Raw genomic sequence first — 23,026 nt, forward strand, 5'->3', positions numbered from 1 at the left:
TTTGTAGGTCAATGTACGAAATGGAATGAGCTTGCATGACTGCCTTATGAAAGCTCTGAAGGTGAGGGGCCTGCAACCGGAGTGCTGTGCAGTGTTCAGACTTCTCCATGAACACAAAGGGTAAGAACTCAAAAGTCAGTCAGGTTCTCCTTCGTGCTAGTAGGGATTTCCTTACTTCAAATAATAACTGTTAACTATTTTTAAAGAAATTTACTAACTTCCTGTAAAATATTGTATATTTGTATATCCTTGTTTAATAAAGAGGCAATTCAGTAAAATAAAGTACTAAAAGTTTGAGATTATTACTTGAAAACATTGTGTTGAAAAACTTGAAGTGTTTTTATACATGGAAACAGTAGTGTCAAACAGCATGTTTCTTGAGAGCAGATTTTTGTGTTTGCTTATAATGCAGTGCACAGAGTAGGTATTCAGAAAGTGTTTGCATTGTTTACAATTAATGGAAGCTATTCTCAAGAGATTGACTCCTGTAATTTACTTATTTTTATTAAGTTAATGTTTACTGAATCCCTACAGTTAGACTGACACAAGGCTGAAAGATGCAGAATTTCTACTTCAAGAAATATCCATAGTGGCAAGAAGGGGGGCATTGCCTCCTTGGCTAGAAGGATAACTCAGGATGTCTGAGCCATTCACAGTTAACTCGTTATCTGTTACTCTCCCCCTAAAATGTGGGTCAGTCTTTACCTTCTTGGAAAGTGCTAGTTCTGTTATTGAGCTTCAGTTTACATCTGTTTTATTTAAAGGAGTCCCCTGCCTGAGAGTTATAGCCTCTACAGAATGAGGCTACTCAAAAGAGTGAGCATAAATTCCTCTATGTATGCTATTCCCCTCAGCTTAGGGGATAGAGTTGAAGTGGAAATCTTCAAAGCTGATGTCATTTTTACCTGGGTATAGCCCTAGGTTGGTCCCCAAGTTGATATATAGTGCTTCTTAAAGATTAGAGATCCCAGCTATGTGAGGACACAGTGAGAAGGCAGCCACTTTTAAGCTAGGAAGAGAGGTCTTACCAGAACCTAACCATGCTGTCACCCTGATCTTAGACTTCCAACCTCCAAAACTGTATGAGAAATATAACTTGTTTAAGAGTACCTGACTGGTGGTAGCACAGTGGATAGACGGTGGCCTGGGACTCTGAGATCCCAGGTTCAAAACCTCGAGGTCTCCAGTGTAAGCATGGGATCACTGACATGATCCCAAGGTCATTGGCTTGAGTAAAGGAACGCTGGCTCGGCTGTAGCCCCCTGGTCAAGGCACTTATGAGAAGCAGTCAGTGAACAACTAAAGTGACGCAACTACAAGTTGATGCTTCTCATCTCTCTCTTCTCCCTTTCTGTCTGTCTCCCTTATGCTCTAAACAAGCAAACAAACATAAAACTTGTTTAAGAAAAAAATACTAGAGCCTGACCAGGCGGTGGCGCAGTGGATAGAGCATCGAACTAGGATGCTGAGGACCCAGGTTCGAAACCCTAAGGTTGCCGGCTTGAGCTCGGGCTCATCTAGTTTGAGTGTGGGATATTAGACATGACCCCCATGGTCGCTGCCTTGAGCCCAGAGGTCACTGGTTTGAGAGTCCAGGGTTGCTAGCTTGAGCAAGGGGGTCACTCGGTCTGCTGTAGCCCCCCAGTCAAGGCACATATGAGAAAGCAATCAATGAACAACTAATCATGATGCTGAAATGAAGAATTGATGCTTCACATCTCTCTCCCTTCCAGCCTGTCTGTCCTTGTCTCTCTCTGTATCTCTCTCTCTCTCTGTCTGGCTTAAAAATAAATAAATTCCAGAGTCGGAGACATTGAGGAGCTTGGTCCACTCTCATCTAGGGCTGCATTGTTTTGGACCTACCCTAGGTTCTTTCTTGTACAGACAGCACCTGAAACAGGGCCACCCCCCTTTTTTCATTAGGGCAAAACAGGCCTTTGGAGTGAAAGGGATTTCCCAGACCTTATATAGGGACTTATATTAAGAATCAATTACTTACTTTTAGATAACCAATTTTTTAAAAATATGGCTGGAATAGCCTTCTGGTGAGCAAAGCGAGAGGTTTGAATGTGCTGTACTATGTTTGTTCTTTCCCTAAGAGTATTCATCATTTAGGATGATGGGCTTGATTTACTAGACAAGACATGAGAAAGGAAGTAGGCATTAACTTTTGCTTCAGTGTATTGATTTTTCTGTCTTGTTTAAGTACAGAAAAAGTGGTCTCAGAGTAAACATTAAGACAGTCAAGTCTCCTGTCAACTTATATTTATAGACTCTGCAAACTACAGATTTAAGGCTATTATTAATAGAAAAATGCATTTCATTTGTGATTCTTTTCTACTTACCTTCTAGATTGAAGTAGGCAAGGAAAGATGAAATTTTGCTGCTGTAACAGTATTTATAAATTGTTTTATAAGATTTTTGGGTTTTTTAAATAGAATTTTAATATGAAAATGTCCACTTTATTACATATTTACTTTATCGTGAGATTGTTCTATTTCATTATTTAAAGCAAACTTGATTCTAAGAGCGTAAGCTTTGGAATCCAACCAACCTGGATCCCAATAATAGGCCTTTAGACTCACTGTGTTGCCTTGAGCAAGTTACCGTCTTAGGGGCCAATCCTTCATTATTATTGTTTTTTTAATTTTCTTTTTAAAGATTTTATTTATTCATTTTAGAGAGGGGAGGGCAGGGAGGAGCAGGAAGCATCAACTCCCATATGTACCTTGATTAGGCAAGTCTAGGGTTTTAGACTGGCAACCTCAGCATTCCAGGTCAACGCCTTATCTACTGCGCCACCACAAGCCAGGCCCAGTTCTTCATTTTTAAGATTGGAATAATAATAATGCCTACCTCATAGGTTTGTTGTGTGAATTAAGTAAATTTATTTTCTCTGTGATTAAGTTTTTTGTTTATGTAGCAGGAGATAAATGATAGCTGTGTTGTTACTGGTATTAAATTCATTTAAACATTTCCCTTTTGTATTATGTTCTTTTAAATCCCCTGTAGTAAAAAAGCTCGTTTAGATTGGAATACTGATGCTGCCTCGTTGATTGGAGAAGAACTTCAAGTAGATTTCCTGGATCATGTACCCCTCACAACACACAACTTTGTGAGTTACAGATCTCTTCTCTCTTTGTGGCATATTGGGTGCTTTCACCAGCAGGAATTTCTCAGAGGTAACCAGCCTGTATGTTTAAAGCTGTAGTTACGCCTGTTTTACAGTAAGGTAATTTAGGCTTCCTTAGTCATAGCTCTGCTTTAATTTCTAGGTGTGGATTTTACAAATGTTGAAAGCATGTTTTTTCATTTTATGAAACCTCTTGAGATTCCGGAAGGAAATTATTTTGTCTTTTGTCACCTTTCATTTATTCAGCGTCACTTACACCTATGTTCTTGTCCTTCTAGGCTCGGAAGACCTTCCTGAAGCTAGCCTTCTGTGACATGTGTCAGAAGTTCCTGCTAAATGGATTTCGATGTCAGACTTGTGGCTACAAATTTCATGAGCACTGTAGCACCAAAGTACCTACTATGTGTGTGGACTGGAGTAATGTCAGACAACTCTTGTAAGGCACTATTCTGTTTTTAAAAACTATAAGGGGTCGGCAAAGTATGACCTCTTTTGAAGGTGCTCATTGTACCTTTGGCTGACAAGTCAAAAGTTTTGAACTTGGTTAACGAATTGTCATGATCTGGAAACCACCTATTTTAGAAACATGACATTTCTGAAACCAGCAAGTTTTAATATGGCATAACTCTCTAAAATGACTATTATCTGTCATAGAAGTTGTCACACTGTGATTCAGTAATGTAAAGAATTAAGGGATCTAAAAACCAAAAAGACAGTGTCATCTGTTAGTTTGCTAGCAGTTGCTGTCTTCACCTCTCACTGGAGAAACAGTCTAGAAATGGTTTGAGTGTAAAACCTTAAAAGACATTTTTTTCTCTCAGGAGATAAACCAGTTACCAAAATATATTTTATATAGATAGAATATCTTTTAGTAAGGTTAAATCAAAAGTACATAGGTTATTATCTTCGTTACAGTGTTCTTTTGAGGATTGCCTAAGAACATATGAAATTGCTGAGCACAAACTCATCTCTTAGAAAGAAGATGCCTAATTAATGCCATATCACTTTTCCTTTTACTTATGACTTTTGATGCTAAATGTGATTTATTCTTCATATTTCAGTCTTTTCATCTATGTGTTTCCAAGACAGAACGTTTCCAGAAAAACTCAATGTGGTTTATGTTATCAAGTACCTTACCAGAGTTTTAAAAAAACATTGTGTCTCTCTTTACTCTGGGTAGCCTAAAATGACTGAAGAAAATGTGAGAAGGAAAAGTTCAATTTGAGGAGCTGTCAATTTGCAAGGCAAGGCAGGCTGACTTTGTAAAATTACTGCAAATCTATAAATTAGTCTTTCTCTGATTTCATTTAGATTGTTTCCAAATTCCACTATTGGTGATAGTGGGGCCCCAGCACTGCCTTCTTTGACAATGCGCCGGATGCGAGAGTCTGTTTCTCGGATGCCTGTTAGGTAATTTTTATACCTACACCTTTTTTTTTGGAAGTTACATTGGGTTGAATAGCAAAGACAAAGGTCCTGATTTTACATTCTTTCTCTGTGTAGCCCTTTGCTGCTTCTGTGGAACTTAATAGAGCTTCTTAGAGCATTAATATTGGTATTACAGCAAAATGTCAAGCTTTCTCTTTGTGGTTTTGTAGTTCTTACATTTTGGAAAGTGACTCTGACTAGTTTGCCCCTCATAACTCTTCACATTTTAAAAACCTTCAGATTTTGCCTTCTTCAGTAATGTAGTGAGAGCCTCAGGGAGAGGGTCCCAGAGCTACATAGTGATGTAATAAAAATAAAACCTCCAACTTAGAAATGCTTATTACGGCCTGCATTGCTAAGACCATGCTATTTAATATTTAATAGACTGCTGTCTTAGAAAAGAATCTAATTAGGTTTTTAATATATCCTTTGTAATGTACCTGTGAGTTTGAACATACCTTGTCTTGACTGTTTTCCAGCTTGAAAATCAGAGTTTTCTTGAGTTCACAAGTCTTGCTTAGTGTTACACATGAATTTGGAACCTAAAATAAATAATCTATATCTATTTAAAATAATCTTTATCTGTGTCCAAAATCTGACTTTAATGTATATATAATTGTATAATATTTAATGGCCTTTATAAAACTACCACAGAATTGTTGAAAGCAGCCCCTATCTTAGGACAAGGGATTAGTATTGAAATAATATCTGGATATATATTTGTGTATGATTTCATTTTTCTTGATTATTTGAAAAGGAAGTCTGACCAAAAAACTGTACTTGATTCTGAAAATTTCACAGAAGAAAACCAGGCCTCTGAGGGCATAAACATCGAATTACCTGGGAAGGCCATTTTTCAAGGCCTTAGAACAATTTCTGTTAGTAAAACTAGCCTTTTACCCATTAAATTCATGCATGTCAGTACTTGAATCTGAGCAAAACATTTTCAGAGCTAACAGTGAAAATGTCTCACCTAACATGTGCTTCTAGTCTGGTGGGGGGGGGGGGGAGTGTTATTGGCTGAAAGAGGCCAGTGATTAACTACATAGTTAGGTGTTGCGACCTAAAAACTGAATTCACATTAATAGGGTTTGTGAGCTGGTTATGGGGGAAGAGGACGCACACTTAGATAAAGTACTGACCTTTTTGTAGGCATGTTCAGCAGGTCTAACCATCTGTTAATAATTTTCTTTTAAGTTCTCTAATTTAGTCTCTAAACTGGGCAAGTTCCACCTAGCTTAGTAGGTTGGCAAATACTAATCTGTTCTTTCCCAGAGATGATCTAAAAATTTGGCATATTCTCTACAGGTGATTTATTAAAAAGAAGAAAACTTACAATGTGTTGTTCTTTTCATGTGAATTTTAAGAGCATGTATTACTTCCTTTTCAAAAATTTGCATGCAAAAGCACCTAGACAGAAATTTTAAAATGGTACATATCGAAAGAACATTTTGTAAAAGGTAGTGCAAGTAGTCTGCCCCAGAGTATCTTAATGAAGTAAGCTGTTGAAGGACTATTTCCAGTGGAGAGGCATGCGGGTCAGTCATGGAATGTCTTTCTCTTCCTCACCTAGTTCCCAGCACAGATACTCCACACCCCACGCCTTCACGTTCACCACCTCCAGCCCCTCCTCTGAAGGTTCCCTGTCCCAGAGGCAGAGGTCGACATCCACACCCAATGTCCACATGGTCAGCACCACCCTGCCTGTGGACAGCAGGATGATTGAGGTAATAGGGCCGTTGGGGGTGGCAGTGGGCATCAGTCAGCATTTGGGTGGGGGTGACTGTTGTGCCAGAGAGTTTTGGGTTTCAAACCTGATAAGGAATGTTGCAGCACTTTCTCAGGTCCCTGGACTTTTTGAATTTATTTTTTATCCACTACTAGACTGGTTTAATAATATAGTTGGTATATCATTTCAAGTGGAGAACTAAGATTTCCTGAAGAAATGTTAACATTTGAACTCATATTTCCCATGTCAGATTTGAATGGGATTTCAGCTAGTGAATAAGATACATAAAGAGTAGTTTGATTTTAGTGTGGGAAGGAAAATAATAGTGATGGAGAACTACAAACTCTCTGAAAGACTTTAAATGTTTTTATTTAGAAATCAAAGGGTGGAGTCATAGGATTTTAATAAGCAGCTATTTAGGGAGATATAAAAGTGTCCAAAGCTAGTGTTTTTAAACTGCTTTTTCTTGTCATGGTTTTTGGCATGTATGTTCTGTTTGTTTGGTTTGCTTTCTAGTTCATCTTTAATAACTGAATCCACTTAAAATACTTCCTTTGTTCTTTATTCTTCTTTATTTCTCATTGCTTTGGACTAGAATAACAGCCTGAATGCTTCTCCCAGGGCGTGGTCCAGAGGATTTTGTGTGAGGGGAAGAGTAGGTATTCTTCTTCATGCCTTTGCTTTCTTGTCAATTAACAGGATTGCTAAGACTGTCGGACAGTAGACTATCAAAAATGAAACAATCACTACGTTAAATTTTATATTTCTTGTCAGACTTGTTTTCATGTGTTTTTGAGAGGGGTTAATAGTATATAGAAGTAAAAATAATACTGTGGTATTGCTGATAGGAGAAATAAGTTTCTCAAATGTGAGTTTGAGGCTAAGACATTAAAAACTTAAAAATAAATCAACTCCAACCCAAGGCAAATGCTAGATTATACAGTCAGTACAGCATCACTATTCTTTTTATACCTTGTTACAGACCAAATGTAGTAGTTTAGTTGATATGCCCTGAAAATCCTCTGAAAAACTTATCAGACACAAACAGGTGTGCTCTCTCTACATCACAGTTTGTTCCTTGAAAACCCTCAGAGACACTTGCCACTTAGTGCACAGCGTACCTCACCCAGCCCTCAAATCACTTCCATATACTTGTCCTCCCAGTCAGGTAGCAGGGACTCAACAAAGAAGTTGGCTTCTGATTGTGGAGTCTGTAGTAGTCATTTGTGGGGGGACACTTAGAATATCACAAGATTATTGTGAGGATGTTATGTGTATATAAGCTATGAATTTTATTTGTTTTTATCATGATTAGCCCTGATAATTATACACTAATGTACCATTACTTCTCTTCTACTTGTTCCTGTGTAAATACTCTATTACTCAGAGGAAATATTAAAAGTGAAAGTTTTTGAATTACTGTATTATAAAATAACTAGCATCTGTTGTGCTCAACTCCTCTGTACTTTAGAGACAGTAATTTTTTGATTCACTTTTTTATCATATGATTCAGCACTTTTAAAGTGTACATTCTTGCTTTGTGTAAGCCATTTATATTTCTCCTTAGTATTTAGATTCCAAGATGATTGAAAAGTTTCTTCTAGGATAAATCAATCCAACTGTAAGAAATTAGCACAGAATAAGATACGAGGTATATAATAGATACAGGAAGAAAATGACTGTGACATTAAGAGAAAATCCTAGCACTGGGGAACAAGACTCTGGTCAGTAAAGTACCTTGTGCCAGGCTATGCCTGAAAGCCAGACCAGAGTAGCGGGACAGTAAAGCGGCAGCGACTGCGTAGCCTAATAAAATTCAGGTTCGTTTTTGGCCAGTGTTTTGCCCACCTGGCAGCCATCCTGTTGTCCTTAAAATCATAGATTCCTGGATGTCCCACCTGCTCTCAGACCTGCTACTCAGTCCTGGTGGGGGTGCGAGGGGTTGGGAATCTGTAACCTTAAACACCTCTCCACAGATGTGGGAACCCCAGAATCAGGCTTGCTTGGTAAATTCTGAGGCTGCTTTGGTGATGCTGCCAAAGGCAGGGAGGGGCGGCTTAGTTTATGATTTTTCTTTTAATCTTGTTAAGATGGTATGGAGTGAGAACATCCCAGTAATAGTTGTGTGAAAAAGTATCTTGTCTTCACTGTGGTGACACAAAGAAAACAAAGAGAATAGGAATTCCCAGAAAAATACCCTTTTTGAGAATGTGGGGACCTAGTGGTTTTATTTTGGTACTGTTTATATACTCAAAACATATAAAATGAGGATTTAGGTCTTGTGGAGGACCTTTTGATTTAAACTGTTCTACCCAAACAGTATGTAATAAATTCTAAAAATAGCATTTGACTTCTCACCTAAGTAGGGTAACTAATTTCAGAGCTTGCCCATAAGGCTGAGGAGTATCCTGTGGTGAACAAAGTTGACATCCATGGTGATAGTTTCTTGTTCTGTTTTTGCTACCTACTGGTCCTGTGACCCTGTTCTGATTATGTTTTCTTATATGTAAAATGGAGATTTTGGACTAGGGGATTATGATCTGTTCATCTTCCCATGATTTTCAGCTTGGATAGATAATACAGTCATGCTGCTATCAAACCAGCTCTGGTCAGCGTGCCCTAATGAACTTCCAGAGGAGCAAGAACAGCTTGCCGCTGACTCCCCCACCTATTCTTGAGCCTCATTGGAGCCAGATCCCCAATTATTGGCAAGATCTTGGCTGCTAGTAATTTTGCTAGACTTCCTTAAAGAGTATGTTTGCTGTGTGTTTTGCTTTCTTCTGAGATAAAGAATTTTGTTTTCATTATATATGAAAAATTAACATCAGTCCTCCCAATATTTGATAACAATCTTGGAGATAATAGTCACTGACATTTGGTGAATTTAATCAAAAGAAAGTATGTAATTAGACTGTATTTTAGAGGTTTTATAATCTACTTTGTTCCTGCAAATCCTCCCCTACCCATTCCCCAGAGAATGTTTTCTAGTACAGAAATTGACCAACTTTCTTTTTTTGTTTCAGGATGCAATCCGAAGCCACAGTGAATCAGGTACTTGTCTAAAGTCATTTAGGAAATAGTAATGGGTGTTTTCTTTCTGCTGTGTATCTTCTCTTGGCTTATCCATGTGTGGATTTTGTTTGTCTTGTCTATTAAGCCTCACCTTCAGCCTTGTCCAGCAGTCCCAACAATCTGAGCCCAACGGGCTGGTCACAGCCCAAACCCCCTGTGCCGGCACAGAGAGAGCGAGCCCCAGGACCTGGGCCCCAGGAGAAAAACAAAATTGTGAGTATAGCGAACAGGATTCAGGGTTCACTAAGAAAAACTTAGAAATGAGAATGCTTTTAATTTGGCGGGGGGACGCTAATAAAAAACATTTAATGAATCTTATAAATGGCAGTGCCATTTTTGGTCTGCTTGCATTAGGGAAACATGGTTTGTTGTAAGGGAGGACACAGCTAAAATGTTATTTTCTCAAGACAAAAAATTAGAATTACAGTTAATATGTCTATCTTGAGAAGATACGAGAATGGATGGAGCTGAGTTGATCTTTTCTTTGAAACCCTTGGTAAACTGACCTTCACCATTCCATGAAATGTATACTGCTCACAAAAATTAGGGGATGTTTTATCACTTCATATTCATTTTGAAATATCCTCTAATTTTTGTGAGCAGTGTATTTAATCTCTGATTGTTTCAGAGGCCTCGTGGACAGAGAGATTCGAGCTATTACTGGGAAATAGAAGCCAGTGAAGTGATGCTCTCCACTCGGATTGGGTCGGGCTCCTTTGGAACTGTTTATAAGGGCAAGTGGCATGGTGAGTTTGGGGCTTTTCCTTCACAGCCTGGGGTAACGTCATGTTTCAGTCCAGAGAGGGTTATGATGCGGATAAAATTCAGCAAGCTCTGCAGCTCACAGCTGCGCTCTCCACAGATACTGGGTTCTATCTGATGACTGTAACTTAGTATCTCAGTGAGATTTCATAGGATTCTTTAACTCCAAGATGCTGTAATTGGATAAGGTCTTCAGGATAATTGGAAATTGGTGAAAAATAGTTGAGCCCTAAATGTCAGGGTCTCTTCTTAAAAACTAATTAAATACAGGTTGAACATGGGACATACTTTGAAGCACCTTAAATGAGGGGAGCATGGATTCTAGAAACTTAAAGCTGGAAAGCACCTTAGAGATTTTACATGCAAGAAAACTGAGGTCCTAAGAGGGGAACAAATATGATCACGGTCAAACACAGGAAAACCAGGAGCCTCTTCCAACAAACAGCTTCTCTTTGCTCTGCCGTGGGATTGGCTGTAGGGATCCCCATCACATAGGGGATTAATTCTTGAATCTGTGGAGTGTCAGTGTTCTTATAATGGAAACACTGTCACTTGGAAGAAATATAATGTTGTAATGTCTGTAGCCACAGCCTGTATATTTTGGCAACATTTTAAATACTTTGCATTTTCTGTCAGGTTTTTAATGCTTCTGGCTTTAGGATGTTAGAATTATAGGGAGTATTGCCTTGAAAATGCTACATGTTCTTAAAAAGCCAACTCTTACAAATTCAGATTTTAATAAAGTAAACCCAAACCAAAACTGAAAACAAAGTGTCTGGTGCCTACATTTCTACTCTGGGTGCTACTGTTTTTATCTTTATTTGTAAATGGGCAAAGATTGAGAGAAGAGCATCATATGAATGGAGCATTAAAATTCAAGGTGTTGAAAACTGAGAAGTATCTCCAATTTTACGTGTACCTTCTTTTTATGAATATATGGCTTTGCCACTTGTACCTAATCATCTGACAAATATCGGGCTCTTAAAGTACTGGCACAGGATTGAACCTTTGTAAGTTACATGTAGGATGATTCCTTTTCCTTTAAAAATTCATGTAGTATACTAGTGGCCTGCCCCTGCATCTCTGAGAAATTCTGCTATTGCAGAATATTATCCAAATAGATGTCTTAAATGTCTAGGTGATCCCTTAGAAAAAAGAACATAATTTGCCTGACCAGGCGGTGGCGCAGTGGATAGAGCATTGGACTGGGATGCCGAGGACCCAGGTTCGAGATACGGAGGTCACCAGCTTGAGCGCGGGCTCATCTGGTTTGAGCAAAAACTCACCAGCTTGGACCCAGGGTCACTGGCTCAAGCAAGGGGTTACTCGGTCTACTGAAGGCCTGCGGTCAAGGCACATATGAGAAAGCAATCAATGAACAACTAAGGTGTCGCAATGCAGAATGAAAAACTAATGATTGATGCTTCTTATCTCTCCATTCCTGTATGTCTGTCCCTGTCTATCCCTCTCTCTGACTCTCTGTCTCTGTAAAAAAAAAAAAAAAAAAAACCCACATAATTTTTGGGATAGATTGCTTGTATCTGAGACAACAAGGCTGATAGTAATTGTATGAGGTGGAGCAGTGAATACCGCTTTTAATACTTCTGTTGGATAAAGTAGATCATTCAACTGATGTTACTAACTACAAACTGATTTGCAGGAGATGTGGCAGTAAAGATCCTAAAGGTTGTTGACCCCACACCAGAGCAATTCCAGGCCTTCAGGAACGAGGTGGCTGTCCTGCGGTGAGTAGAGAGTTGGCTTGTCCAGCCCCCTGGAGTGGCAGGGTTGGTGGTACAAAAACCACAGAGTAAGTGGGCTACATGGTGCAGATCTGTCTCTGAGGGCCTATAGCTGGGACTGGAGGTTAGTGAATGTTCACTTTGGAGGCCTGTGGTTGAAACTCCTCCCTTACAAGTGAAAGGGAGTGGAAGGTTTCCGTCCAGCTTTGTGGTGTCTTCAGAAGAGCTCCTTCTGATGAGCACACCCCCTTCCACTGCTTTAGGTCTCTGGGCACACTATTCTCAGTCACCCAGGTTCTGTCTCTTGAGTTTTGGTCTGCAGTATGGAGAAGTAGGTTCTATTTCCACATTTATTTCCATGAGCTTGTGTGTGTGTGAGAGAGAGAGAGAGAGACAGAGAGGGACAGATAGGGACAGACAGACAGGGAGAGAGATGAGAAGCATCAGTTCTTCATTGCAGCACCTTGATTGCTTTCTCTTATGGGCCTTGGCTGGGGAGCGAGTGACCCCTTGCTCAAGTCAGCGACCTTGGGCTTCAAGCCAGCAACCCTGCACTCAAGCCAGAAACCTCGCGTTTTCAAACCTGGGTCCTCTGTATCCCAGTCAGACGCTTTATCCACTGTGCCACTGCCTGGTCAGGCTCCTTGAACTCTTTTTATGGCCAAGTTGTCTTATTCTGGATGTCAAACCTTCAGCTTTCAAATCTTTGAGTCACTATTTAGACTTGTAAGTTGAATAATAATGAATTCCACCAGTGAGGGGGTCCTGGTGACCCCTGTAGGTAGGATCATGAGTATACACCAATAGAGAGAATGTCTTCTCTACTAATAAGGCTTTTACTGATGTGGATAGTGGTGGGCTCCTTGGACAGGTCAGTACACCAACCGGATTACCTGCAGTTATGTGTTTGCTCTGCCAGCCACCCAGACTGTAAGTATGGGTGGTATCAAGAACGCACAGGATTTGTTTCTCTATTCTGAAACGAGGGAAGGTCAGAGCCTTCTCTTTTTTTCCCTCTCCAGCAAAACACGGCATGTGAACATCCTGCTCTTCATGGGGTACATGACGAAGGACAACCTGGCGATTGTGACCCAGTGGTGTGAAGGCAGCAGCCTGTACAAACACCTACATGTCCAGGAGACTAAGTTCCAGATGTTTCAGTTGATTGACATCGCCCGACAGACAGCTCAGGGAATGGAGTGAGTAGATGACCTGATGATTACAAAGTCTCGGGTCCAAGAATCAGCTTGTCCCTCAGTCAGAATCAGGATCAGGAAAAGCCAAGTCTGTTCAGTGATTTCTGTGGTGGTTTTGCACTGCTGAAGATAGACCTCTGGTATGGGCTGAAGGAATGAATGCCTTTCATGTTCCAGAGAGCTGAGGCTGCCCCCTTGGGGCTCACATTCAGTTTCCAACCACTGCCCTCAAAATCCAGCCAGATACCAAGCCTTGCAGCCATGGCAGTGCCCTCTGTGGGTCTCAGATGTCACTGGACAGTTTTTCTTTTAGAAAATGGTTCAAGGTCATCCTCAGTGTCTCCACTAACTACTGCTACTCTTCTGTGTGTCTGTGCTTGCCACATTTATGAAAGGTGTCTGTTCCATTCCCGGCTAGCCCAGAGCAGTGGACACTTCTGAGTGTCCCCTCTGTGGAGGACAGGGAACTCCTCATGCCCCAGACGACTGGGAGCCTAAGCTGAATTGTACCGGTCAGTGCTATATAAAATCTTGTGTTCCACCTTACATTTTAGGAAATAACTATGTAGTAACAATTACTTTTTAGAAAAAAGTTAGATATTTCATATATAAAATTCACCCCTGAAAAGTGTACAATTCAGTGGTTTTTTAGCATATTCAGAGTTTTGCAACCATCACTAATTTTAGAACATTTTCAGGGTTTAAGAAGAGGTCTTTTGTGTCTGGCTGCTTTCACTTAACGTTATGTTTTTGAGAGACTCACCCATATTGTAGTATTTGCCAGTACTTCATTCCTTTCTGTGGCGGAATAGTATTCTATTGTATGGATATATGCTGTATTTTATTTATTTGCTTATAATTTGATGGCCATTTGGTTGTGAGAATTACTTTTGAGTAAAAGAGAGCTGCTGCATTTTGCTGTGGTTTCCCCTCCAGGGTAAGGCACGACGTGGCCCCATCTGCACAGGCCAATCCCCGGAGGTGACCCCACTGGGAGCCAGACCTCCAGGTGGTCTGCTGCATAGCCATGGTTGGAAGCTGCTCTCTGGCCATGCCTCTTAAACGGTTTCTAATAGTTATTCTTCCTTCACAGCTATTTGCATGCCAAGAACATCATCCACAGAGACATGAAATCCAACAGTATCCTTTGGTGGTGGTTTTATTTGGCTGCTCACTTCCAAATTTAGGATAACACAAGGGAGACTTGTAGTTTATCTCGGCAAAAAGTGACCTTGAGACAATTTCTACAAAAGTTGAGACACGTATTTGGTTATACTTGAAATGGACCTAGTTCTATTATGCTGTTCACTGCTGAATTTAACTTGGGGTGGGAGGATGGGGCTTCTGTATTTATGATTTCCCCCCTGGTTTGTGGAGCGTGTGTATCTGGTCAGAAAGTAGCTGTAAGCCAAATGTAAGATTTTCAAAATTACTACTTATAGTTGTCTGTCTTTAAATGTATAGAAGTAGTTTCCTTAGAGGTTACTATTAGAATCAGCCCTTCCCCTTCCTAATTAATGTGCTTTTTGGAAATAATGAATTAAGGTATTTTTCATACTAAAAGGCATAAATATAATACTTATATCTACCTCTCTCCTCTGGCCTTTCTCTTTGAAAGGAGTGTGGGATTATAACTGAACTTCTCTTTTTGACTGTGAGAGGCATGACAGTTGTGTTATGGGATGTGGCTTATTTGGGGTAGTGTCTGAGGCATTAATACCTTTTAGTAGTGGGGGGTTTGGGGGACCAACACATTATGCCATGAAAGCAGACACCACAGGTTTTAAGGAGGTGTGAATTACTGGGCAGTGGCAGATCACAAGTCAGACTTAAACTGCCTGGCTTCCTTACCCGGGAATGTGGCAAGTGTGGTTCTGACTTTGAAGTCACCAAGTTCTAGTGAGGAGTGACTCACGACAGCATTCAGCACTTATTGAGGGACTTGCTAGTTTGTTATTTGAGGGCAGAATAGGCAGAAATATAAGGAATCAGCAGGCTGTGCTCAGCTCTGAGGTGCACTGGAAGGCAGCCTGCACCATTAGAAGTCTTGAGGTTTAAGGTGCCTACATTATGTGGAAAGGACATGTGTAACTGGGAGCCGGGAAATCAGCCTTGTTTTGGGCTGGAGCCACATCATCTCACACCTCACACCCTGAGCATTCCGTCTGGGCCTCCCAGAAGAAGGGACATTTCAAAAGCACTTTTTAAAACTTCAGAAACCCTAGTGAATCCAGTGCAGAGAAAGCTGGGCAGAGGGGAAGGGTACGTGCTGTACTCATAAGAACTTTGGTAAGTTTTTCAAAATTAACTTGACCAGTGTTTTGAAATCAGAGTCCTTAACAAGCATTGAGATATATTTCTCCATGAAGGCCTGACAGTGAAAATTGGAGATTTCGGTTTGGCAACAGTAAAGTCGCGCTGGAGTGGTTCTCAGCAGGTTGAACAACCCACCGGCTCTATTCTGTGGATGGTGAGGAGGCGAGGCTCCCACTAGCAGGGTGCAGGGCAGAAGAGGTGCCTTGGAGCTCTATGTGCAGACTTAAAGCATTTCTCCACACTCCCCCAAAGTCCAGGCCACCTCAGGGATGCTTTCATCAGACACCCTGAATTTGGCTTTCCCGGAGGAAGCTGGTGGTCCAGAACCATGCTGAAGTGTGGTTAGGGGGGAGTTAGGTGATAGATGCTGGATCCTGGGGTCTAGGACCCCTGACCTTGGATTAGCCAGCGCCTGAGGGTGTTGGGGGGCCATTTAGGGAAGAGCTATGGAACCAGAGGAAAGAACTCCCACACCCAGTAGATCTTTGGCCCCTGGATGTGTGTGGGCCCAGGTGGTAATGAAGACACTGTCTCTGCAGGCACCAGAGGTGATCCGAATGCAGGACAATAACCCGTTCAGCTTCCAGTCCGACGTGTACTCCTATGGCATTGTGCTGTATGAGCTCATGACCGGGGAGCTGCCTTACTCCCACATCAACAACCGAGATCAGGTACATGTGCTTCCTAACTCAGGTGGAAGCCCTGGACCTCCTGCCAGTCTGAGAGCCTGGAGGGTTGGAAGCTGCTGCTTTCACTATTGTTTTATTTACCCATTCCCTCAACTCTTTTCTTTCCCTTAGATCATTTTCATGGTGGGCCGAGGGTATGCCTCCCCAGACCTTAGCAAACTATACAAGAACTGCCCCAAAGCAATGAAACGGCTTGTAGCTGACTGTGTGAAGAAAGTTAAAGAAGAGAGGCCTCTTTTCCCCCAGGTAAGACCCAGTTCAAAGGTACTGGAGCTGAAGAAATTCTTAATGACTAACAAGGAGGCAAATATTGATGGTTTGTTTTTTTTAAATTGGGAGGTGCCGTTCTCCTCACCCTACCTTCACACCTTGTAGAGAACAGCCTGTGTCTTTGGATTCCTGATTGAAAGCTGATGCTGTGGAAATGCTAGGGTCCACGTAATGAGACTGTTGTGTGGCTTTGTTCCAGATCCTGTCTTCCATTGAGCTGCTCCAGCACTCTCTACCGAAAATCAACCGGAGCGCTTCTGAGCCATCCCTGCATCGGGCAGCCCACACCGAGGATATCAACGCCTGCACACTGACCACGTCCCCAAGGCTGCCGGTCTTCTAGCTGACTTTGCACCCGCACTCAGGCCACCAGGGGAGGAAGGGAAGTCAGCAGGCACCACCTTTCTGCTCCCTTTCTAGGGGAGCAGAGAACTCATTTTCAGAGAAGCTGCTGCTAAGGACCTTCTAGACTACTCACAGGGCCTTACTTCATGTTGCCTTCTTTTCAACCCTTTCTGGTCCTGGGAGAAGGAAGTCATTCACAATGCTGGTTTGTCCTGCTCCCTGCCTGCGTCTCCTGTGCTCGTGAGCTGAGCCTTCTCCAGATGTACCATTGATTGCTGATGGCAGTATAGGATCTGGGACCCCAGCTTTTGGCTAAACGAGTATTTTTAGGAAAAGATAAAGCACTCGGAAGGGAAACGAAGGTAGGCAAAGCAGCCCTGATGGGGGAGACAAATGGATTTTGAATATAAGCTCCTATGAGGAATGCTTATCAAAGGAAGGACTTTTCTTCAGAGATAGCGGTGTGGCGCCAAACAAGTAGTTTTGCACATAACGCACCAAACAGCCCAGGACTGTCGAGATCGCGGCCGCCTAAAGGAGCCTGCTTTGGTACTTGGGAACTTGAGTTTGAGGACACTTCCTTTTTTTGGAGGTCTCCAGTGCATTGGGATGATTTCCCAGAAGAGGCGCCTGGCCTGCCCTCCCAGTCTCTGCCCTCAGGGAGCAGTCTTCACCATGCTGAATTTTGTCTTCCAAGAGCTGCCCCTATGGGGCAGGGCCACCGGCCAGCCTTGTCTCTCAACAGTCATGTCATGTTTATGCAAGGAAGCCAGGAATACAAGTTTTCTTGATGATTTGGGTTTTAATTTTGTTTTTATCGTGACTGACAAAATACAATTATCCGATGATTCCTCAGTTATGTTATTTTAATAAAATAAATTAAACGTAGGTCTAATGGCTGTTTCTTCCTTTTAGAGTAGTATTGAGCTCACAGCTGGAGCTCTCCATTTGTTCCTCCCTCTGGAACAGGACTCAAGAAGCAGGAAATGGGCCCTGAGCCTCTACTAGGAGTGAATTTAATTCAGTCTTTGCCTGTGCTCTTTGTCACCCTTCACTAAAGAGTTAACTATAAAAATTATGCATAAAAGCACTCTACACTCAGATAAGAATAGACCTTTTTCTACCCACTTGAATGCATTTTACAAAATATTTAGTATCTATAGCTGTTTATAAAAATAGGTAATTCAGGCTTAGAGTGAGTTCTGATTCAAAAGATTATATTCTTTCGATTAAAATCACAACTGACAAGAGACTCATGCTCAAGACCACAGCTGGGTTAGAACACCAGAAATTTTTTTGGGTGCCATTAAAATGTTCACAAATTTTCAAATGGAAGCCACGCTTTACAGGTAAAGACTAGGTGGCCTGGGCAGGAGCCACATATAAGAGCACATGTGTACTGAGCCCTCAGCACAATCACCTTGGGGCTCGTGCCCACAGGGGAGAGCCAGGGACATGTTTCCCTGGAGGCACATGTTCAAAGTTTCCTCCAACACCAACCAGAAATGAGGGGCTCCTCTGCTCTGCTACCCTGTACTTCCTGCTACTTCAAGAGCCCCCTCACAAGGAAAGAGGGTTATACTTTGCTACTGAATATACAGCAATGAGACTCCTGTTCTGACCTGGGACACTAAGTGTGCAGTACCCAGTTTTTGTTTCTGATCAAGTCCTATACAGATCAAGTTTTGACCCCACACTAGCTAAGTACTATGGAAATTCACTATAGGAATCCTTTATAAGGGTTAAAATATCCTTTCGTAAGAAAAAGAAATGCTTTGGGGGCAACTGCAAGTTGACTTTCTAGGGAACTAAAGCTCATAAGGACAAGAGGCCAAGTTTGTTTTAAAAGCAATGAAAACTCGGGTCCCCAAAGAGCTTTGAGGTGCAACTAAGATATCAGCTATAAAAGTAGTGATTCCATACACTTGTTAGGTTATTTTATACCCTTCACTCTTCTCATGGCTGTAAGAAATGGAGAATGGAGGAGACCAAGGTTAAATACAACCCCACTCAAATCCAAGCAACACGCCACCTCGAGCTGCAGAAGCAGCTCTGCACTCCCCAGTTAGGAAAAGCCCTGCTGGCGGAGCCCAAGATGCAGGGGCAACCCTCTCTCCTTCAGGGTTCTGATGACTCCACTCCGGACAGGTGCATGAAGAGGTCCCCAAGCTCTGTTACATCGACATCTTCAGTGTTGGGAACATGCTGGCTTTCTCGGTTCTCGATGAAATCCCAGAGCCGCACTGAATTGAAGAACTGCAAAAATAGCCAGCAAACATGCCTGTTTATTATAAATGACAACATGAAGTCTGAGCAGCTTATTTTCCTTCTGTCTATTTCTGGTTGCCAAAGCTATTCGAGAAAAGGCCAAGAGCACTATCTATCAATAGAAATGCCCCCAGGTAATGCCTGACTAGAGACAGCAAAGTACTTACCCTTACGGTGCCTTCAGAACTGAGCTGTTTTCGAGGTTTCTCGGGCTCTGCTAGCCGCCCATCAGGGTATGCGTGGCGGTAAAGACATTTGCTTCCAAATGGGCAGGTCCCCTTGCCTTGTTCAAAGTACTTACAAGCTTTTTTTCTGAAAAGTAGAAAGAAAAAAATCAAGATGGTGGGAGAAATCTAGGGTCCAGATGAACCACTGCCTTCCTCCATTCCTGCCTATGATGCCAGAACTGGGTCAACTTCATGTTGTTCCAGAAGCTGAAGCTCAAAGATTGGGACGCTGAATTCCTACCTGGGTAGTATTCCCACTGTGACATACGGCCTCACACAGAACTTAACCTGCACTGCAGTTTTGAGCCTCCACTACTCCAAAAAGGCCACAGGGAATGTGGGCTTGATCATTCTTGCTTCTGGGCCAACTGTCATGAGCTCCAAGGTAATGAACCTGGGCTCTTTGCCCCAGTTCCTACTCAGTCCACAATAGGCACTCCACCCAAGGAAGTTTCCCTCTGGGTCAGCAATGATGTCAAGGTGACCACAGAAAGCCTTGACTTAGGCATCACAGGGAAAGTAGTGAATTTTAGCAGTTGCCTAAGTTAACAGGTCTCATTCCAGTTTTCTTTGGTCCTCCACCCTCTGAAACAGGAATTCTTTAACTAGATGCTACAAACTTTCTCAGAACAGTGTATTTAAATGCACAAAATACAAGTCTACAAAATACAGGTATCAAAAAGTTTAAAGATTTTCCTCCCCTCTGCTAAGAACCCCTGCTCCTGAAGAAAATCACAACCAAATCGAGACCACTCCCACCAGATATGATTCCAGCATAGACGGCTGGTGGGTGGATTAGCAGAGGTGTGAACCAGACACCTCCCATGGTACCCTTGCTTCTAAGGTTCTGAGCAGATCTTCAGATGACTGCTCAAACGATGTGTTCTTACTAGTCTGTTGGACATAGGCTTTAATAAACTCATCTGATTCAATTATTCTCTAGTCTCCACCCCAAATATAATTTTCTTCCCCAGCCTTATCTGGTCACCAAGGACAAAAGCCTCCCGTTCACTCTCACAACTGTTACTTCTGCTGGCAGAGCACCTCCCAAACCGACCTGTCCTTTCAGTTCTCACACTGTTGAAGCCCTTAGTAACGCCATCCTCTTCACACTAACACAGAGGAGCATCTCCAAACACTGGATCACCTATTTTGCCCCCAGACTTGATTGGTCTGTCCCTACCACATCCTTCTACATCCCTCTTTCAACCTCAGTGACTACTCCCACTGCTCCACAAACAACAAAATTCATACCATCCTGCACCCGCACCCAGCCCCAACACACATGAAGAGGCTATTCATACTTTCACTGTTTTTCCTGACACTCCCACTCAGGTGGATCCAAGTGTGTTCTCTGTTGTGACACCTGGCTTGGCCTCTCATGAAGAATTTGTCACTAGCCTGACCAGGCGGTGGCGCAGTGGATAGAGCATCGAACTGGGATGCGGAAGACCCAGGTTCAAGACCCTGAGGTCGCCAGCTTGAGCGTGGGCTCATCTGGTTTGAGCAAAAGCTCACCAGCTTGAGCCCAAGGTCGCTGGCTCAAGCAAGGGGTTACTCGGTCTGCTGAAGGCCCACTGTCAAGGCACATATGAGAAAGCAGTCAATGAACTCAGTTGTTGCAACACTCAATGAAAAACTAATGATTGATGCTTCTCATCTCTCTCCGTTCCTGTCTGTCTGTCCCTGTCTATCCCTCTCTCTCTCTCTGTAAAAAAAAAAAAAAAAAATTTGTCACTAGAAAACCTGTAACATAATTGCCCTTTTGCAATTTCCCCATGAAATTATTTTTACTAATCTCTAGCCCCCGTTGGCACTTAGCTTGAAGGTGCCTGGCCTTTAGTGGGTGCTCAGTAAATGCGGAACGCATAAAAACTCCATCATTAATGGACACTACAGCCAGGAAAGATCTAAACAACAGGAGAATTTTTGGACTACCCCAGCAGAGCTCCTTCCCACAGCAAACCCCTCTGCCTTGCCACTCCTGCCCTCTGGTGGACACATGATAACATCACATGAGAAAAAATACCAAACGTTTAGTAATTAAAATGCAACTTAAAGGAACCATTAAAAAAAGTAACAGTTCTGCTTTTAATAAGCTCCTCTTAGACCTGACCCTCCTGCAAATTACTAAAAATACAAACATTTTTAAAAGCCTTGAAGGCACTAGAGAATGAAAAGCAGCAGGATTCTTCAAGAGATCAGACACCTGCAAGAATGGAATGGCAAAGAGGGAAGTTATCTTTATAGAAAAAATAGTTTTCTGGCCCTGGCCAGTTAGCTCAGTCTTTACAGCATCTTCCCAAAATGAAAAAGTTGCAAGTTCGATCCCTAGTCAGGGTACACACTGGAAACAACCAATCAATGAATGACTGAGTAGAACAAAAATGAATGCTTCCTTTCTCCCTCCCCTCTATCTCTAAAAAAATCAATAAATAAAAACTAAGCCCTGGCTGGATACCTCGGTTGGAGCTTCATCCCAAAGTGCAGAGGATGCCAGTTCAATCAATGGTCAAGGCACACACAGGAACAACTCAATGTTCCTGTCTCTGTCCCACAGGGAAAAAAAGGTTTCGGCCAAGAGCAAGGCAAAATTGGGTGTGTCTATCCAGGGTAGCTGAAACTGCCATAGAAAAACACAGTCTTTCTGGCCTGAAAAACCAAAAGACAAAGCTGGAAGAAATCAGCCACTGGAAAGTGAGGAAGCAATCCCACAAAGAAAAGGGCCTGAGAAGCAGTGCTCCAAATTCTGTACAGAAGCTCTACCCAGGTCTCTGACCCATAATGCATCAATGCTTCAGGCTGAAGGCAACTCAGCTAGGATAAAAGAACTGAGTTTTCATCTGCTGCCCAAGAGTTTGAGTCTGAACGATTTACCTGCCTAGTAAGACAAAAACATCAACACTTTAAGCTGTTTTCTACATCATTATAAAATACTTCATAGAACGTAACAACCTAACAATAACTATGCTACAATCCAAATGACTTAACATGCAAAGAATCCAGAGACCAACTTCAGGATGACAAGGGTTTCAAAGCAGCTACTAGAAATGTATTCAAAATGATGAACACGGAGGGATGAAAAACAAAAAGCCTGAGACTTGTTGGACAATATCCAAAAGTCCCAGGAGGTAGAGAAAATATTCAATAATCAAAATTTCCCCAAATTTGGTAAATGACAAACTTACAGATTTGAACATTGAGCAGTATAGTATGAAGAAAACCAGCCCTGGGCAAAATACATAACTACTGCAACCCAAGAGAAAATATTAAAAGCAACCCCAGAAAAAAACAACATAATTACAATCTGAATTACCAATAACTATTAAGCTCCTAGACACTGGTCTTGCCAATAATCTTTTTGGATTTAACACCTAAAGCAAAGGCAACAAGGCAAAAGAACAAGTGGGATTAACACAAACTAAAAGCTTCTGCACAGCTAAGGAAATCATCAACAAAATGAAAAGACAGCCTACTGAATGGGACAAAATATTTGCAAATTATGTATCTAATAAGGGGTTAATATACAGAATATATATATAAAGAACTCATACAACTCAGCAGCAACAACAAGAACAATCTATTTAAAGATGGGCAGAGGAAGTTAACAGACATTTTCCCCAAAGACATATGAATGGCCAACAGGTACATGAAAAGGTACTCCATCCACATCACTAATCAGGAAAATACAAATCAAAATCACAATGAGTTATCACCTCACACCCATTAGATATCTGCACCACAATGTTCACTGCAGCATTGTTCACAATAATCAAGTACAGAAATAAATATACAATGAAATGTTATTCAACCATGAGAAAAAAATGAAATCCTGTCATTTTGTGACAA

The 23,026-nt window shown here is 41.7% G+C and overlaps 3 protein-coding genes across 7 annotated transcripts in view; 1 reads left to right on the forward strand and 2 right to left on the reverse strand.

Moving 5' to 3' along the window:
- The window catches only part of RAF1 (Raf-1 proto-oncogene, serine/threonine kinase), a 70,455-nt gene extending 52,885 nt beyond the window's left edge, over positions 1-17,570 (forward strand). For 2 of the 5 annotated variants that reach the window (XM_066351041.1, XM_066351040.1), the window contains 16 exons: positions 8-120; positions 3,013-3,115; positions 3,412-3,569; positions 4,445-4,543; positions 6,135-6,288; positions 6,886-6,945; positions 9,314-9,341; positions 9,448-9,575; positions 9,991-10,108; positions 11,785-11,869; positions 12,889-13,065; positions 14,156-14,202; positions 15,414-15,532; positions 15,918-16,049; positions 16,179-16,313; positions 16,537-17,570. In XM_066351041.1, coding sequence (XP_066207138.1) covers positions 8-120; positions 3,013-3,115; positions 3,412-3,569; positions 4,445-4,543; positions 6,135-6,288; positions 6,886-6,945; positions 9,314-9,341; positions 9,448-9,575; positions 9,991-10,108; positions 11,785-11,869; positions 12,889-13,065; positions 14,156-14,202; positions 15,414-15,532; positions 15,918-16,049; positions 16,179-16,313; positions 16,537-16,680 — 1,800 coding nt within the window. In that variant the 3' untranslated portion in view covers positions 16,681-17,570. The remainder of the gene's footprint in view (positions 1-7; positions 121-3,012; positions 3,116-3,411; positions 3,570-4,444; positions 4,544-6,134; positions 6,289-6,885; positions 6,946-9,313; positions 9,342-9,447; positions 9,576-9,990; positions 10,109-11,784; positions 11,870-12,888; positions 13,066-14,155; positions 14,203-15,413; positions 15,533-15,917; positions 16,050-16,178; positions 16,314-16,536) is intronic. The other 3 variants (XM_066351042.1, XM_066351043.1, XM_066351045.1) reach the window with 3 other exon arrangements.
- TSEN2 (tRNA splicing endonuclease subunit 2) overlaps positions 1-23,026 on the reverse strand; it is a 217,187-nt gene that overhangs the window by 41,987 nt on the left and 152,174 nt on the right. The gene's annotated exons all lie outside the window — the stretch shown is intronic.
- The window catches only part of MKRN2 (makorin ring finger protein 2), a 62,394-nt gene continuing 56,832 nt past the window's right edge, over positions 17,465-23,026 (reverse strand). Inside the window, exons 7-8 of the mRNA XM_066351050.1 lie at positions 19,118-19,262; positions 17,465-18,938 (exon numbers count right to left, since the gene is read on the reverse strand). Of these exons, the coding sequence (XP_066207147.1) occupies positions 18,801-18,938; positions 19,118-19,262 (283 nt within the window). The 3' untranslated portion in view covers positions 17,465-18,800. The remainder of the gene's footprint in view (positions 18,939-19,117; positions 19,263-23,026) is intronic.

The sequence above is a fragment of the Saccopteryx leptura genome, chromosome 10 (genome assembly GCF_036850995.1).
Source record: "Saccopteryx leptura isolate mSacLep1 chromosome 10, mSacLep1_pri_phased_curated, whole genome shotgun sequence".
Classification (NCBI taxonomy): Eukaryota; Metazoa; Chordata; class Mammalia; order Chiroptera; family Emballonuridae; genus Saccopteryx; species Saccopteryx leptura.